Source organism: Theropithecus gelada, chromosome 7b (assembly GCF_003255815.1).
Source record: "Theropithecus gelada isolate Dixy chromosome 7b, Tgel_1.0, whole genome shotgun sequence".
In the NCBI taxonomy this organism is placed as follows: Eukaryota; Metazoa; Chordata; class Mammalia; order Primates; family Cercopithecidae; genus Theropithecus; species Theropithecus gelada.
This window is the reverse complement of record NC_037675.1, coordinates 74,991,010-75,006,649: the sequence shown is the minus strand read 5'-3', so window position 1 is coordinate 75,006,649 and position 15,640 is coordinate 74,991,010. Positions and strand designations below refer to the sequence as shown.

The window sequence follows — 15,640 nt, the reverse complement described above, 5'->3', positions numbered from 1 at the left end:
GTTTCACTCTTTTTTGCTCAGGATGGAGTGCAATGGCACAATCTCGGGTCACTGCAACCTCCGCCCGCCGAGTTCAAGCAATTCTCCTGCCTCAGCCTCCCAAGTAGCTGGGATTACAGGTGCCCGTCACCACGCCCAGCTAATTTTTGTATTTTTAGTAGAGATGGGGTTTCACCATGTTGGCCAGGCTGGTCTCAGACTCCTGACTTTGGGTGATCCACCCGCCTCAGCCTCCTAAAGTGCTAGGATTACAGGCGTGAGCCACCATGCCTGGTCAGGCCTAGCTTTCTTGTAAGCTTTCAGTCTAGGGAGAATCTTGTACCAGTCTAAATATCCTAGCAGTTTTTCATCTTACCTTGGCTCAAACCTAGACCATTCAATTTTATATAGATAGAAATGACCTGGAATATCAGAGGTATTTTTTCTTTAGTTTTTCTCCTCTTCACGATTCCATGCCACAAATTCCATTTTTATGCCTAGAAGACAGGTCCAAGCCAGCTCAGAATCACTCACCATCCAGCTTTTTCAGTTTGGGCACTCTCTTGGTTGCTTCTTCAATCCAGTTATTCTCAGCAGAATGTTTCTCTTCCAAGGGATTGCCTACGAACACCAGGTCTTCCAGGCATGGCAGCTCTGCCAGCTTCACAAACTCAGCTACAAGTAAAATAATATTTTCCATATTAAAACAGCAAGTTTTGGCTGGGTACAGTGGCTCACGCCTGTAATCCCAGCACTTTGGGAGGCCAAGGCGGGCGGATCACGAGGTCAGGAGATTGAGACCATCCTGGCTAACACAGTGAAACTCTGTCTCTACTAAAAATACAAAAATTAGCCAGGCGTGGTGGCGTGCACCTGTAGTCCCAGCTACTCAGGAGGCTGAGGCAGGAGAATTGCTTGAACCTGGGAGGTGGAGGTTGCAGTGAGCGGAGACTGCACCAATGCACCCTAGACTGGGTGACAGAGCAAGACTATCTCAAAACAAAACAAAACAAAACAAAACAAAAAAACCCAGCAAGTTTTACTGTTACAATTTTGGGCATTAAATTCCAATATCATTAACCCTCAGTTTGTGACTATTCATGACAATTAGTTGTTTAAGATTTTGAAGGAAACTGGGAAAGTTATACCATATAAAGTCATTCTCAGAAGACATTACAGGATGGGAAGGAAAAAGAAGACACACTTCTTTACTTTAAATGCTAGCATAAGGATGAAATAAAATGAAATGAGATTCAGAGTCAAAAAGAACAAATCACTTTCCAGTGACAGGTCTTCTTCATGCTGTGCTGCATCAGTGTAGGTTAAGCTAACTTGCCTTTGTCTGTACCCATTCCCTCATCTTTGAATTCTTAAAACAACTCATTCAAATCTCTATTGCAGAACTTATCACATAGTTTTTGTGGGTTTATTTATTTATTTATTTATTTATTTTGAGAAAGAGTCTCCCTCTGTCACCCAGGCTGGAGTGCAAAGGCATGATCTCCACTCACTGCAACCTCTGTCTCCTGGGTTAAAGCAACTCTCATGCCTCAGCCTCCCAAGTAGCTGGGACTACAGGGTGTACCACCACACCTGGCTATCTTTTCGTATTTTTACAAAAAAATTTTTGGGTTTTGCCATGTTGGCCAGACTAGTCTCGAACTCCTGACCTCAGGTGATCCGCCTGCCTCGGCCTCCCTAAGCATTGGGATTACCAGCAAGAGCCACTGCGCCTGGCCTCTTATCACATAGTTTTATAATTATTAGCTTACAAACTAATTTTTCCCACTAAGCTGTGAACTCCTTGAGGGCAGAGATAATGTCCTATTCAACTATGTATCCAAAGAGACTGGTGTAGTTCATCGCATATAACTGAATGAATTATGTACAATAAAAAAGCAAAGTAACATAGATATCAAACAAGTCTTCTGCCTATGAAGTATTATAGTTAAACTGATTACTTCAGCCTTTGGATAATAGCTTAAATTTTTTTCATGATTAATAGGACCAGGACCTATCAGATTATACTCATCCTAAGTAAATAGTTAAATATAAATGTTAAGCATTTAAAATTTAGAAACTCCTATACTATTTCTCTCTGAGCTTAGACATAAATGTTCCCACTTTCTCTCTGTGCTTAGAAATAAACGTTCTCGTTTTGCATCTTTTCCCTCTCGGACTATTTTCTATAAACAGGCGGTAGGCGGTTAGCAAAGGGCCACTCTCAGCTTACCCCAGTCTTTTACCAGGTTATTAGACATGTAGAGAATCTTCAATTTCTTCATTACGTGGATCCCTTTCAACTTCTCAATAAAATTGTAGGAGATCCACAGTTCTTCTAACGTGTCCCCTACTGCCTCCTGAAAAAGAACAAAATTTGATTTATGTTTATGTTTAACCTTTTCTTTCCGTCTCCTTTATAAAGATATGCATAATAGCTTTCCAAGCGAACTTAGACCCTGCCTGTCTACTTGTAGAAGAGCTAGTAGCTGTGTGGGAGTTTTTTTAAGAATAGCTACTGAAATACTGAAATCACCAAGAGGCGAAACAACAGCACCACCTTATCACTTTCATTAATGCTATGGTTTTCAAATTACATTCCCACAGAGTATATTATTTGGTCCTTACAACATCTGCTTGAAAGAAGATAAGGCAGGTTATTTGATTTCTGGTATAGAGGGATTAAGGGCTTTTTCTAAGAACACACTGCTATTAAATAATAGAGCTAGGTCTAAAATTCAGGGTCTTCTCCAACATTTATTATGATAATTTTCAAACATAAAAAATTTGTTTTTTGTTTTGTTTTGTTTGAGACAGGGTCTTGCTTTGTCACCCAGGCTGGGGTACAGTGGCACACTCACAGCTAACTTCAGCCTCAACCTCCCCTGGGCTGAAGCAATCCTCTCACCTCAGCCTCCCTAGTAGCTGGAACTACAGGTGCACACTACCACATCTGGCTAATTTTTGTCTTTTTGGTAGAGATGGGTTTTGTAGAGATGTTGTCCAGGCTGGTCTTGAACTCCTAAACTCAAGGGATCTGCCCGCCTCAGCCTCCCAAAGTGCTGGGATTACAGGCATGAGCCACTGTGCCCAGCCAATAATACAATTTCCTACAGGTATTTGTTAAGTAGATAATAAAGACAAGATTTTAGTGAAGTAGGCTAGTGAATATCAATTAGGAAAACCTGGCAAAGTTTGAATGAATCAATTCAGTGAAATCTGTCATTAAATAAACTGACTCTTTCAAGAATTGGACAATAACTGAACAGTCATTTAGCAAGCTGGTCAGCTTCTGCATGTAAACAAGTCATTTCTCTCCTCAGTTTCTTACTCTGTAAAATGAGGAGATTGGCGCAATGAGATACCATCTCATACCCATTAGGATGGCTACTATCAATATCATAGAAAATAGTATTAGTGAGGATGTGGAGAAATTGGAACCCTGTACATGGTTGGCAGGAAGGTAAAATGGTGCAGGTGCTATAGAAAACAATTTGGCAGTTCCTTAAAAAATTAAAACAATTATCATGTGATAACTGATATCACTTAACAGGGGATCCAGCCATTCCACTCCTGGGCACATATTCAGAAGAAATCAAAGTGGGGTCTCAAGATATTGGTACACCCATGTTCACAGTAGTAAATTCACAATAGCCAAAAGATGGACGTGAACCAAGTGTCCACTGATACACAAACGGATAAACAAAATATGGTACATACATACCATAATAGAATATCATTTAACATTAAGCAGGAACGGACTGCGTGCAATGGCTCACACCTGTAATCCTAACACTTTGGGAGGCCGAGGCGGGTGGCTCGCCTGAGGTCAGGAGTTTGAGACCAGCCTGGCCAACATAGTGAAATCCCATCTCTACTAAAAATATAAAAAAATTAGCCGGGTGTGGTGGCACATGCCTGTAGTCCCAGCTACTTTGGTGGCTGATGCAGAAGAATTGCTTGAACCTGGGAGGCGGAGGTTGGAATGAGCCGAAATTACGCCACTGCACTCCAGCCTAGGCAATACAGTGAGACTCAGTCTCAAAAAAAAAACATTAAGCAGAAAGGAAATTCTGACACATGCTACGACATGGATGAAACTTGAGGACATTACGCTAAGTTAAATAAGCCAGTCATAAAAAGATAAATGCTGTATGATACTACTTATATGAAATACCTAGAGTAGTTAAATTTGTAAAGATGGAAAGTAGAATGGTGGGTGCCAGGGATGGGGGAAGAGGCAGTGGGAAGCTATTATATGCTTATAGAGGTTCAGACTCACAAGACAAAGAGAGTTCTGGAGATGGATGGTGATGGTTGTACAAGTCTACTTACTACCACTGAACTATACCCTTAAAAATCCTTTAGATGGTAAACTTTATGTTATGCATATTTCACCACCATAAAAAACATTGGAAAAAATGAGGAAGTTGGACAAGTTCTTTAAGGCACCTCTCAGCTATTAAAATTTATGATTTTTTAAGGTCAACCCATTGTAAGTATTGAAAACAAAAAAGTAAACGTCTGCTCTGTAAATAATATCATATTGGAGGTTACAGAAGTGGGAGAGCTTTATGAAATGGCATAAAAATCTCTGGTTTTTTGTTTCTTTGTTTATTTTTAAATTTAGAGACAGGGTCTTAACTGTTACCCACGCTGCAGTGCAGTGGCACAATCAGCTCACTGCAGCCTTGAACTCCTGGGCTCAAGTGATCCTCCTGCCTCAGCTCCCTGAGTAGTTAGAACAGGCAGGTGCCACCATGCTTGGCTAATTAAAGAAACAAATTTTTTTTTTGTAGAGACAAGGGTCTCACTATGTTGTCCATGCTTGACTCCAACTACTGGCCTTAAGTGATCCCACTGCCTCGGCCTCCTCAAGTGCTGGCATTACAGATCTGAGCCTCTGTGCCCAGCTAAAACATTATTTATAAATTAAGTGTAGCCTGTGTACAGTGTTTTATAAAATCTACAGTTGTGGGCTGGGCATGGTGGCTCATGCCTGTAATCCCAGCACTTTGGGAGGCCAAGGTGGGTAGATCACTTGAGGTCAGGAGTTCGAGACCAGCCTGACCAACATGGTGAAACCCCATCTCTACTAAAACGACAAAAATTAGCTGGGTACAGTGGCACGTGCCTGTAATCCCAGCTATTCAGGAGGCTGAGGAGGGAGAATCACTTGAATCTGGGAGGCGGATGTTGCAGTGAACTGACATTACGCCACTGCACCCTAGCCTAGGTGACAGGGCAAGACTCCCTCTCAAAAAAAAAAAAAAAAAAAAATCAAATTTTTATAGAGCATTAAGAATTTTACTCACCATATCCAATTAGAAAGCAAATAATTCATCTAATGGTTATAAACTTCCTTTATTTAATCCCAGAATCTGACCCTTAAGAATTTCTTTATTTTTTTGGAGACAGAGTCTCGCTCTGTTGCCCAGGCTGGAGTGCAGTGGCCCCATCTCAGCTCACTGCAAGCTCCACCTCCCAGGTTCATGCCATTCTCCTGCCTCAGCCTCCCGAGTAGCAGGGACTACAGGCGCCCACCACCACGCCTGGCTAATTTTTTTTTGTATTTTTTTTAGTAGGGATGGGATTTCACCTTGTTAGCCAGGATGGTCTCGATCTCTTGACCTCGTGATCCGCCCACCTCGGCCTCCCAAAATGCTGAGATCACAGGTGTGAGCCACCGCGCCCAGCCTGACCCTTAAGAATTTCCAGGCCGGGCGCGGTGGCTCAAGCCTGTAATCCCAGCACTTTGGGAGGCCGAGACGGGCGGATCACAAGGTCAGGAGATCGAGACCATCCTGGCTAACCCGGTGAAACCCCGTCTCTACTAAAAAATACAAAAAACTAGCCGGGCGAGGTGGCGGGCGCCTGTAGTCCCAGCTACTCGGGAGGCTGAGGCAGGAGAATGGCGTGAACCCGGGAGGCGGAGCTTGCAGTGAGCTGAGATCCCGCCACTGCACTCCAGCCTGGGCGACAGAGCGAGACTCCGTCTCAAAAAAAAAAAAAAAAAAAAAAAAAAAAAAAAAAAAAAAAAAAAAAAAGAATTTCCAAGCATTTTTAAAACTCATCAGTAACACTTTACGTGGGTAAATAGAATCACAGAGGTGGAAATATAATTCACAGTTTGGCTAATAAATTTGAGATAATTCCAAAATTGCACCTCTGAACATGACTCCTATTCAGGGTTACCACTGTTTCTGTACTGAGGAGGATGGCCATGTTAGCCTGTTTGGTCTTGGGAGGTTACTGTTGAAAACCACTGCAATTTCAGCTCCCCACTGCCTCTTACAAAGCACAAGCTAGATTTATTGGGAGGGGAAAGGAGTCAGGGCCATACAAAATTTCAGTATGTTTATGAATTATTTAACAATAAACACATTAAAAATTATTGTCTTTTCGGGAACAGATACAAGAAAAATACACTTCATCTTTCATGAAGTTGCCTAGTTTTACGTTATTACTCCATCTTACCTTCTTTGGAAGGAAATTCAAATGGCCAATAAATATAGAAATAAGACATGTCAAAAAAATTTTAAATGCCTAAGGCTGGTATGGGAAATTGGGAAATCTCACACATTACTGGTGGGAGTATAGGTTGTTACAAACTTTTTGAAGGGCAACTTGAGAATATGTCACAAAAGCCTTAAAAGAAACTGATACCTTCTGACCTAGCAATTCCATTTCAAGGAATTTATCCAAGAAATTATTCATGGATGTGTGCAAATTAAATAAATAAAATAATAATAAATAACAACCTACCAGTCCATTTAAGTTCTTTATGTTGTTTCTTCCTAAAGATAATATCCTCAAGTTTTCTGTAGTGAAAAGAAAACATTTTTTTGTTTACTAGAATCATAGTACACAATTGTTGTAAATCTAGTATAATAAAGCTTTAATAAGTTTTATATAATAGATATCCTTATACAATGAGTAAGAAAGGTTGTGTTAACAAAAATGGGTAATCAAGTAGAAAATAACATTGACCGGCCGGGCGCGGTGGCTCAAGCCTGTAATCCCAGCACTTTGGGAGGCCGAGACGGGCGGATCACGAGGTCAGGAGATCGAGACCATCCTGGCTAACACGGTGAAACCCCGTCTCTACTAAAAAATACAAAAACTAGCCGGGCGAAGTGGCGGGCGCCTGTAGTCCCAGCTACTCGGGAGGCTGAGGCAGGAGAATGGCGTGAACCCGGGAGGCGGAGCTTGCAGTGAGCTGAGATCCGGCCACCGCACTCCAGCCTGGGCGACAGAGCCAGACTCAGTCTCAAAAAAAAAAAAAAAAAAAAAAGAAAATAACATTGACCTATCATCTAAAGTAAACACTACAGGTATAATTTCATAACATGTCAATATTAAATTTAAAAATGGTTAGCTATCTGGAACACATGGTCTTAAATTGCTGGCTAATAAAAATATTACAGGATAGAAGAGCAGTAGAGAATATTTTGAGTTTGGGAACATATATATTTCAAATCTCTTATGAGAACTCACACTAGAAAATAAGAACATATATTTATGTATTGTCCACCTCACTCCATGAAGGATTAGAAGTGAAATAAAATAAATTTGGTATTTAAAAAATCATTTGCTTTCAAGTTTTTAAATAATTAGACTGTGATTTGGTTAAAAAATAAAATGCCTATCTTTATTTTTTAAAGGTTATTTCTATTTATATATCATATAGGCTATTTCTGGAGGAGAAAAAAGAAAGTAGAAACTGTGGTTGTCTTTGGGGAGGAAATAACAGTCTATGGTTAGAAGTAGACATTTCCCATTGTAATCTCTTTTGAACCATTTGAATAAAGCCAGATGCATATATTATTTTTCCAAATTAAAAAAAAAAATCTTTTTTAAACACCCAGGAAACCTCATTTCTGTTCCAAGAAACTACTGTGATTACTTTTGCTTATCATTATATTGAATTTTCACAACTTAAACATCTGTAACTTCTTTGTCTAATATGGTGGTCACTAGCCACATGTGGCTCTTTAATTAAAATTAATTACAATTTAAAATTCAGTTTCTCAGTCACATTAGCCACATTTCAAGTGCTTAATAACTATATGTGGCTAGTAGCAACTGTATTGGGACAGTGCTGACAGTTCTGTTGGATGACATTATTCTACAACATCCATAATTGAATGGTAAGAACTCAAATCCAATTAACTGAGTTTCAATCCCAACTCTCTAGGGAAGCAACCAAACCTCTTTGAATCTATTTTACCATATATAAAATGGGGAAATATAATTTCTATCTTATAGGAATCTAAGGATGAAATGAGGTAATTACCTAAAACATTCAGTGAGATGTGTAATCCATGGTAAGTACACAATAAATGATCTGTGTGTGAATGTGTGTGTGTGTGTGTGTGTCTGTGTGAATCAGGCATATGTAACTTTGACTTTAAACTTTAATTTATTTTATAAATTATTTTAAATTGTCTTACAAGAAACAATGAGCTTTTAGAGCAAGGTATTTTAAGAGTGGTCTAATTCACACCAAATGATTTAACTGCTGAAGCAAGACCCCATGTTATGGGCTGAATTGTGTTCCCTGGAAAATTCTTATCTTTAAATCCTAATCGCTAGCATCAGAACATGACTGCATTTGGAGACAGAGCCTGTAAAGAGGTAATTGGGCCAGTCATGGTAGCTTATGCCAATTATCCCAGCACTTTGAGAAGGTGAAGTGGGAGGATCACTTGAGGCCAGGAGTTCGAGACCAGCCTGGGCAACATAGAAAGACTCTGCCTTTACAGAAATAAAAATACAAAATAAAAAATTTAGGCTGGGCGCGGTGGCTCACTCCTGTAATCTCAGCACTTTGGCAGGCTGAGGCGGGTGGATCACGAGGTCAGAAGATCAAGACCATCCTGGCCAACATGGTGAAACCCCGTCTCTACTAAAAATACAAAAATTAGCTGGGCATGGTGGCGCATGCCTATAATCCCAGCTACTTGGGAGGGTGAGGCAGAAGAATCGCTTGAACTGAGGAGGTGGAGCTTGCAGTGAGCCAAGATTGTGCCACTGCACTCCAGCCTGGTGACAGAGCAAGACTCCCTCTCAAAAAAAAAAAAAAATTTAACTGGGCATGGGGCATGGTAGCACATGCCTGTAAGCCTAGCCTAGCTACTCAGGGAGTCTGAGGCAGGAGGATGGTTTCAGCACAGGAGTTTGTACCACTGTACTCTAGCCTGGGTAACAGAGTAAGACCCTGTCTAAAAGAAAAAAAGAAAGAGGTAGTTAATTGGGCCATTTAGACACTTAAAAAAAATAAAGGGGTAATTAAGGTAAAATGAGGTCATTTGGATGGGCCGTAATCCAGCATGATTGGTATCCTTGTCCAGCATGATTGGTATCCTTGTAACAAGAGGCAATTTGGACACAGACACAGAAAAAGACCATGTAAAGAGAGAGGGAGGGGCCAGGTGTGGAAGCTCACGCCTGTAATCCCACCACTTTGGGAAGCCGAGGTGGGTGGATCACTTGAGGCCAGGAGTTCGAGACCAGCCTGGCCAACATGGCGAAACCCCATCTCTACTAAAAATAAAAAAATTAGCTGGGCATGGTGTGTGCCTGTAATCCCAGCTACTAGGAAGGCTGAGGCAGAAGAATTCTTGAGCCTGGGAGGCGGAGGTTGCAGTGAGCCAAGATCATGCCGCTGTATCCCAGCCTGGGTGACAGAACAAGACTCTGTCTCAAAAAAAAAAAAAAAAAAAAAAAAAAGAGAGAGGGAGAAGACAGTCATCTACAAGCCAAGGAGAGAGGCCTCAGAAGAAATCAACTATGCTGAACATTTTGATCTTGGACTTTTACCCTCCAGAACTGTGAGAAAATTTCTATTGTTTAAGCCACCCAATCTGTGGGACTTTGTAACGGCAACCTAGCAAACTAATATATCCTATATAACTACTATAAATTTATGAAAATTAAATATTTAAGAAAATCACATAATTATTCTTTAAAGCTTCTTGATATGAAAAAACACCATTTTCTTTTGTCTATTTCATTAAGAATTAAATGCTTATTCAATAATTTATTCACTCAACACATAAGTTATTGATCATCTACCATACACCAGGAACAGCAATAAGCACTTGCAATATTACAGCAAATAATACAGACAAAATTCCTGCTATCAAGGAGCTAACATTTGGCAGATAAACAAAATAAGTAAGTATATTAGATAGTGACAAATGTGAAGGAGAAAAGAAATAACCAAGTAAAAGGAATGAAATATCAGGAGGTTGGGAACAGTTGATTTTTTGATAGGAGATGATGTTAGGGAAAGACCCAAAGGAAGTTAGTAAGAGAGTTCACCATGCAGATATCTGGAGGAAGAACATTTACAGGCAAGAGAACTTCAAGTACAAAAGCTTTGAGGCAGGACCACATAAGCTGAGAGAATGAACGAAGAGTAATAGGACATGAAATTAGAGGAAATATTCTTGGTTGTAAGTCCATTCATATAATATGAAAGAAATTAAAGGAAATAATAGGCTTTAGAGAGGATGTGAGAGAGAGGAGTCAAGAAATTACCAAGAGGTTTGGCCTGAACAACTGGAGAAATGGACTTGTCGCTATCTGAGATAAATCTGGTGCAAGAGTGGCTCACTCACACCTGTAATCCCAGAATTTTGGGAGGCCGAGGCAGGCAGATCGCTTGAGCCCAGTAATTCGAGACCAGCCTGGGCAACATGGGGAGACCCCAACTCCATAAAAATACCCAAAAAAAATTAGTCGGGCTTGGTGGTGCACACCTATAGTCTCAGCTACTCAGGAAGCTGAGGTGGGAGGATGGCTTAAGCCCAGGGGGTGGAGGTTGCAGTAAGCCGAGATGGCATCACATTGCACTCCAGCCTGGGTGACAGAGCAAGATCCTGTAAAAAGAAAAGAAACACACAGGAGTTGGTTTATCTGGGGTTAGGGGAAGATATCTAGACTCAGTTTTGGACATGTTAAGTGTGAGATGTTGGCCAGTCACTGGGGCTCATACCTGTAATCCCAGCACTTTGATTCACACTTGATTCAAGAGCTCCTCCCACCTCAGCCTCCCAAATAGCTGGGATTATAGGCATGTGCCACCACGCCCAGCTAACTTTTTTGGATTTTTAGTAGAGATGAGGTTTCACCATGTTGGCCAGGCTGGTCTTGAACTCCTGGCCTCAAGTGATCCACCTGTCTGGGCATCCTAAAGTGCTGGGATTACAGGTGTGAACCACCATCCCCAGCCATAAAATTAAATTTTTTAAAAAATGAAAAATTCAATTTTTAAAAAGTATGAGATGTCTGTCAGATATCCTGTGGAAATATCACCCAATGGAATACATGAATCTACAATTCAGAGGACACAGTTGGGCTAGAGATCTAAATGTGGCAGCCATCAGCATACTGATGGTGAGGCCATGACTCTGGATGAGATAATCTAGGGAGTAAATGAAGAAAAAAAAGAGAAGAGATACAAGAACTGAGTCCTGGGGCCTTCCAATATTTAAAGGTTATGGATATGAAACTGGGAAAAAGTGGCCAAAAAGACAGGAGGAAATCAAGGGGGACAGTATCCTAAAGCCAAATACTGAAAATGCTTTAAAGAGGGAAGAGAAATCATCTGTGTCAAAAATACGCTGATTCATCAACTAAGATGAGGACTGAGAAATGACCTCAGCAATGGGAGATAAGAAATATATGCAATTTTTTCTAAGATAATCTCTAACTCCTTTTTGAAAAACTGCACATGAAGTGGCCGGGCGCGGTGGCTCAAGCCTGTAATCCCAGCACTTTGGGAGGCCGAGATGGGCGGATCACGAGGTCAGGAGATCGAGACCATCCTGGCTAACACGGTGAAACCCCGTCTCTACTAAGAAATACAAAAAATAGCCGGGCGAGGTGGCGGGCGCCTGTAGTCCCAGCTACTCAGGAGGCTGAGGCCGGAGAATGGCGTGAACCCGGGAGGCGGAGCTTGCAGTGAGCTGAGATCCGGCCACTGCACTCCAGCCTGGGCTACAGAGCGAGACTCCGTCTCAAAAAAAAAAAAAAAAAAAAGAAAAAAAGAAAAACTGCACATGAAAATGGTAATGAATGGCTAAAAAGACCATATGTATTACTGTATAAGGAAATAAATTGATATCCAAAGTTAATAGATTAAGTGTTCTAACATAACACAATATATATTTTCCATATTTTATGTGCTGCATAAGTAGGGTATCACTAGAAGAAAAGTACTATAGTTTTCTTCATACAAGATCCTGATGAAAATCAAAACTGTGCTTTCAAGTTTTATGCTTATTTGTAACCTGTAACCTGAAGGAGTATACTTTTTCACCAAAGATAAATAGCAACAAAATTTATTTTCTAATCTTTAAGATTATTATTCATATTATACAGCTTTTTAGTCATGGTTTGAACACAGTCATATCAAGCAATTTTCTAGTCACAATTCTGGTACAATAAATAAAAATTGCTATTAGGGTTGTTCTGCCTGATAAATCACCTGTTAAATAGGAATACCTATTTATTTCAGATCATCTCATGATGGCATAATAGGTAAGACTACAGTGTTCATGAAAGGAGATGGGTAGGAGGCAAGCTACAGCATAACTTCAATCCTCATATGGATCAATTAGCTTCTTTTTGCTTCACAGTCACAGATAAAATGTATTCGCTAGCCACAGACTGCATAAATTGTATTTGTTACTAGCAGAACTAAAATGAAATGAGCCAAATATAGCAAATACCTATACTCTCTGATTTTGTGTCTACAGCAGACATCAATAATTGATCAAAGTATTCGTTCCACTAAGTTTTTGGAACTCTTATTATTACAATTTTCCTGAGAGTCTCTACCAACGGACCAAAGTTAGAAAGTTATTTAAAACCCAGTGTCAGCCCTACATAGAAGGTCATCCATTTTCACTATTATCATAGTCTTTTTTTTTTTTTTGAGATGAGTCTCACTCTGTCTCCCAGGCTGGAGTACAGTAGCACAATCTTGGCTCACTGCAACCTTCACCTCCTGGGTTCCAGCTACTCTCCTGCCTCAGCCTTCTGGGTAGCTGGGACTACAGGTGCGCACCATCATGCCCAGCTAATTTTGTACTTTTAGTAGAGATGGGGTTCCACCATGTTGGCCAGGTTGGTCTCGATCTCCCAACCTCGTGATCCACCTGTCTCGGCCTCCCAAAGTGCTGGGATTACAGGTGTGAGCCACTGCGCCAAGCCTTCTTTCGTTTTTTGGGGACAGAGTTTCACTCTTGTTGCCCAGGCTGGAGTGCAATGGCCCAGTCTCAGCTCACTGCAACCTCCGTCTCCAGGGTTCAAGTGATTCTCCTGCCTCAGCCTCCCGAGTAGCTAGGATTACAGGCACCTGCCACCATGCCTGGCTAATTTTTGTATTTTTAGTAGAGACAGGGTTTTACCACATTGGGCAGGCTGATCTCAAACTCCTGACCTCAGGTGATCCACCCACCTCGGCCTCCCAAAGTGCTGGTATTACAGGTGTGAGCCACCATGCCCAGTCCACAGTCATGTTTTTATATAAAGAAAAGCATGTAATCTGTCATGATAAATAATATGTTATCAACTTGCTTAGTCACATTTAAGTAAGTTACTTCAATTACAGACAAAAAAGCTGAATAAAATGTAATAAATTGTTTAATGAGTGAATCAGCAAAAAATTAGAATAGACAGGCATCTCACAACACAACTCTACTAGTTAACACTATGTAAATACTGAAGGCCAACTTTCCAGCAGTGTGTAAGTACTGAATGCCGACTTTGAGTAAGGTATGAGGGGTACTGGAATAGAAGATTAAAAGATTAACAAGATGATGCTTTTCCTCAAGGAATTCACTATCTAAAGAGCAGAACATATTCCCAATTAACTATAATAATGATTAATATTTGTTGCGCATTTTATATGCACCAGCCATAATTCTAAGTACTCTATATATACTAACTCAGTCTTCACAATAATTATATGAGATAGGTAATTATTATTATAATCCAAGTAGACTGTTATGAATATTCCCAAAGGAGTAATTAATTTTGACGATGGAGATGAGGGAAGTCTTTAAGGAGGGGTGACATTCACACATAGCATTTGTAATTTTTTTTTTTTTTTCTGAGACAAGGTCTTGCTCTGTTGCACAGGCTGGAGTGCAGTAGCACCATCATAGCTCGCTGCAGACTCACTCTCCTGAGCTCAAGTAATCCTCCTCCCAAGTAGCTGGGACTACAGGCAAACACCACCATGCCCAGATAATTTTTAACATTTTTAGTAGAAACGGGGGTCTCGCTATGTTGCCCAGGCTGGTCTCAAAATCCTGAACTTAAGTGATCCACCTGCCTCAGCCTCCCAAAGTGCTGGGATTATAGGCATGAGCCACAGTATCTGGCTGCATTCTTAATCTTAATTTCTTACAGGATTTTCCTGTTACAGGAAGAAGCTGTTCTCAGTGAAAAGTATTGCAATAATAAATGTTACAAAGTCATTTTTAAAATAGTATATTTGGGTGTGAATTGGATAGTAAAAGCTTTTAGATGACTTTGAATGCAACATCAAAGCATTTGGTCTTTACTAGGCAAAGAGGCATCATTAAAAGGTCTCTGATATAATGATATTCAAATAATATTTTTAGAAAGAAAACTCTCTTATCAGTGAGGAAGGTCACCTGAAGGGCAGAAATACAGGAGAAAAGGAGATCAATTAGGAGGCTATTGAGGGAGAAGAAAAGGAGAAATCAGTTAAGTAAACAGTGAAGGCCAGTCCTTGGAAAAGCAGCCTGCCTGAAAAATCATAGCTACAGGCAAAAATACAACAGCCTGGGGAAAACTCAGGCGGCACCTGCACGGATAAGTATGTAGGGTCCAGCACAAATTGCTCTTTGTATAAATGGCGGGCTCCCAGGAAAGTTTCTTCCCCTTTTCAGATATGTACACAGTAGGCTCCCTGGGAACTTGTACAAGGAGGAAAGGGACTTACCTAAAATAAACCCATAATTACACAAAGAAGAGAAGCAGTGCTTTGATGCTTGCCTGGAGGTATACCCACAACTACATAGATAAGGGGGAGTTGTGCAGACAGCTTTTCAGATAAGAGAAGTTACTCAAACAGCTACAGAGGTGAGAGGAGTTTCTTATAAAAGTTTTTGAATTCAACTGTAAAAACAGCAACTCACTTGGGGTTCCCTCTCCACTGCAGAGAGCTTTCTTTTTTCACTCATTAAACTTTCACTGCAACCTCATCCTTTGCATCCACATTCCTTAATTTTCTCAGTCATGAGACAACGAACTAGGATAACACCTTAGATAATAAGACCAGTGACCCTGACCTGTTTCACTATCACAAAAGTTATAGTGTTTTTCAAATTATGGGTCGTGAGCCTAAATTAATAGGTTGTGAAATCAATTTAGTGTGTTGTGATCAACATTTAAAAAAAAAAAAAAAAAAAGCCAGGCATGGTGGCTCACGTCTGTAATCCCAGCACTTTGGGAGGCCGAGGCGGGCGGATCACGAGGTCAGTCAGGAGATTGAGACTATCCTGGCTAACACGAAACTAAAATTACAAAAAATATTAGCCAGGCATGGTGGCAGGTGCTTGCGGTCCTAGCTACTCGGAAGGTTGAGGCAGGAGAATGGTGTGAACCCGGGAGGCAG

General features: G+C 40.6%; 1 protein-coding gene across 2 annotated transcripts in view; it reads right to left on the bottom strand.

Moving 5' to 3' along the window:
- Positions 1 to 15,640, bottom strand: part of DNAL1 (dynein axonemal light chain 1) — a 59,204-nt gene that overhangs the window by 28,702 nt on the left and 14,862 nt on the right. For both annotated transcript variants that reach the window (XM_025391416.1, XM_025391415.1), the window contains 3 exons: positions 6,745 to 6,800; positions 2,213 to 2,339; positions 514 to 654 (listed from right to left, as the gene is read on the bottom strand). In XM_025391416.1, coding sequence (XP_025247201.1) covers positions 514 to 654; positions 2,213 to 2,339; positions 6,745 to 6,800 — 324 coding nt within the window. The remainder of the gene's footprint in view (positions 1 to 513; positions 655 to 2,212; positions 2,340 to 6,744; positions 6,801 to 15,640) is intronic.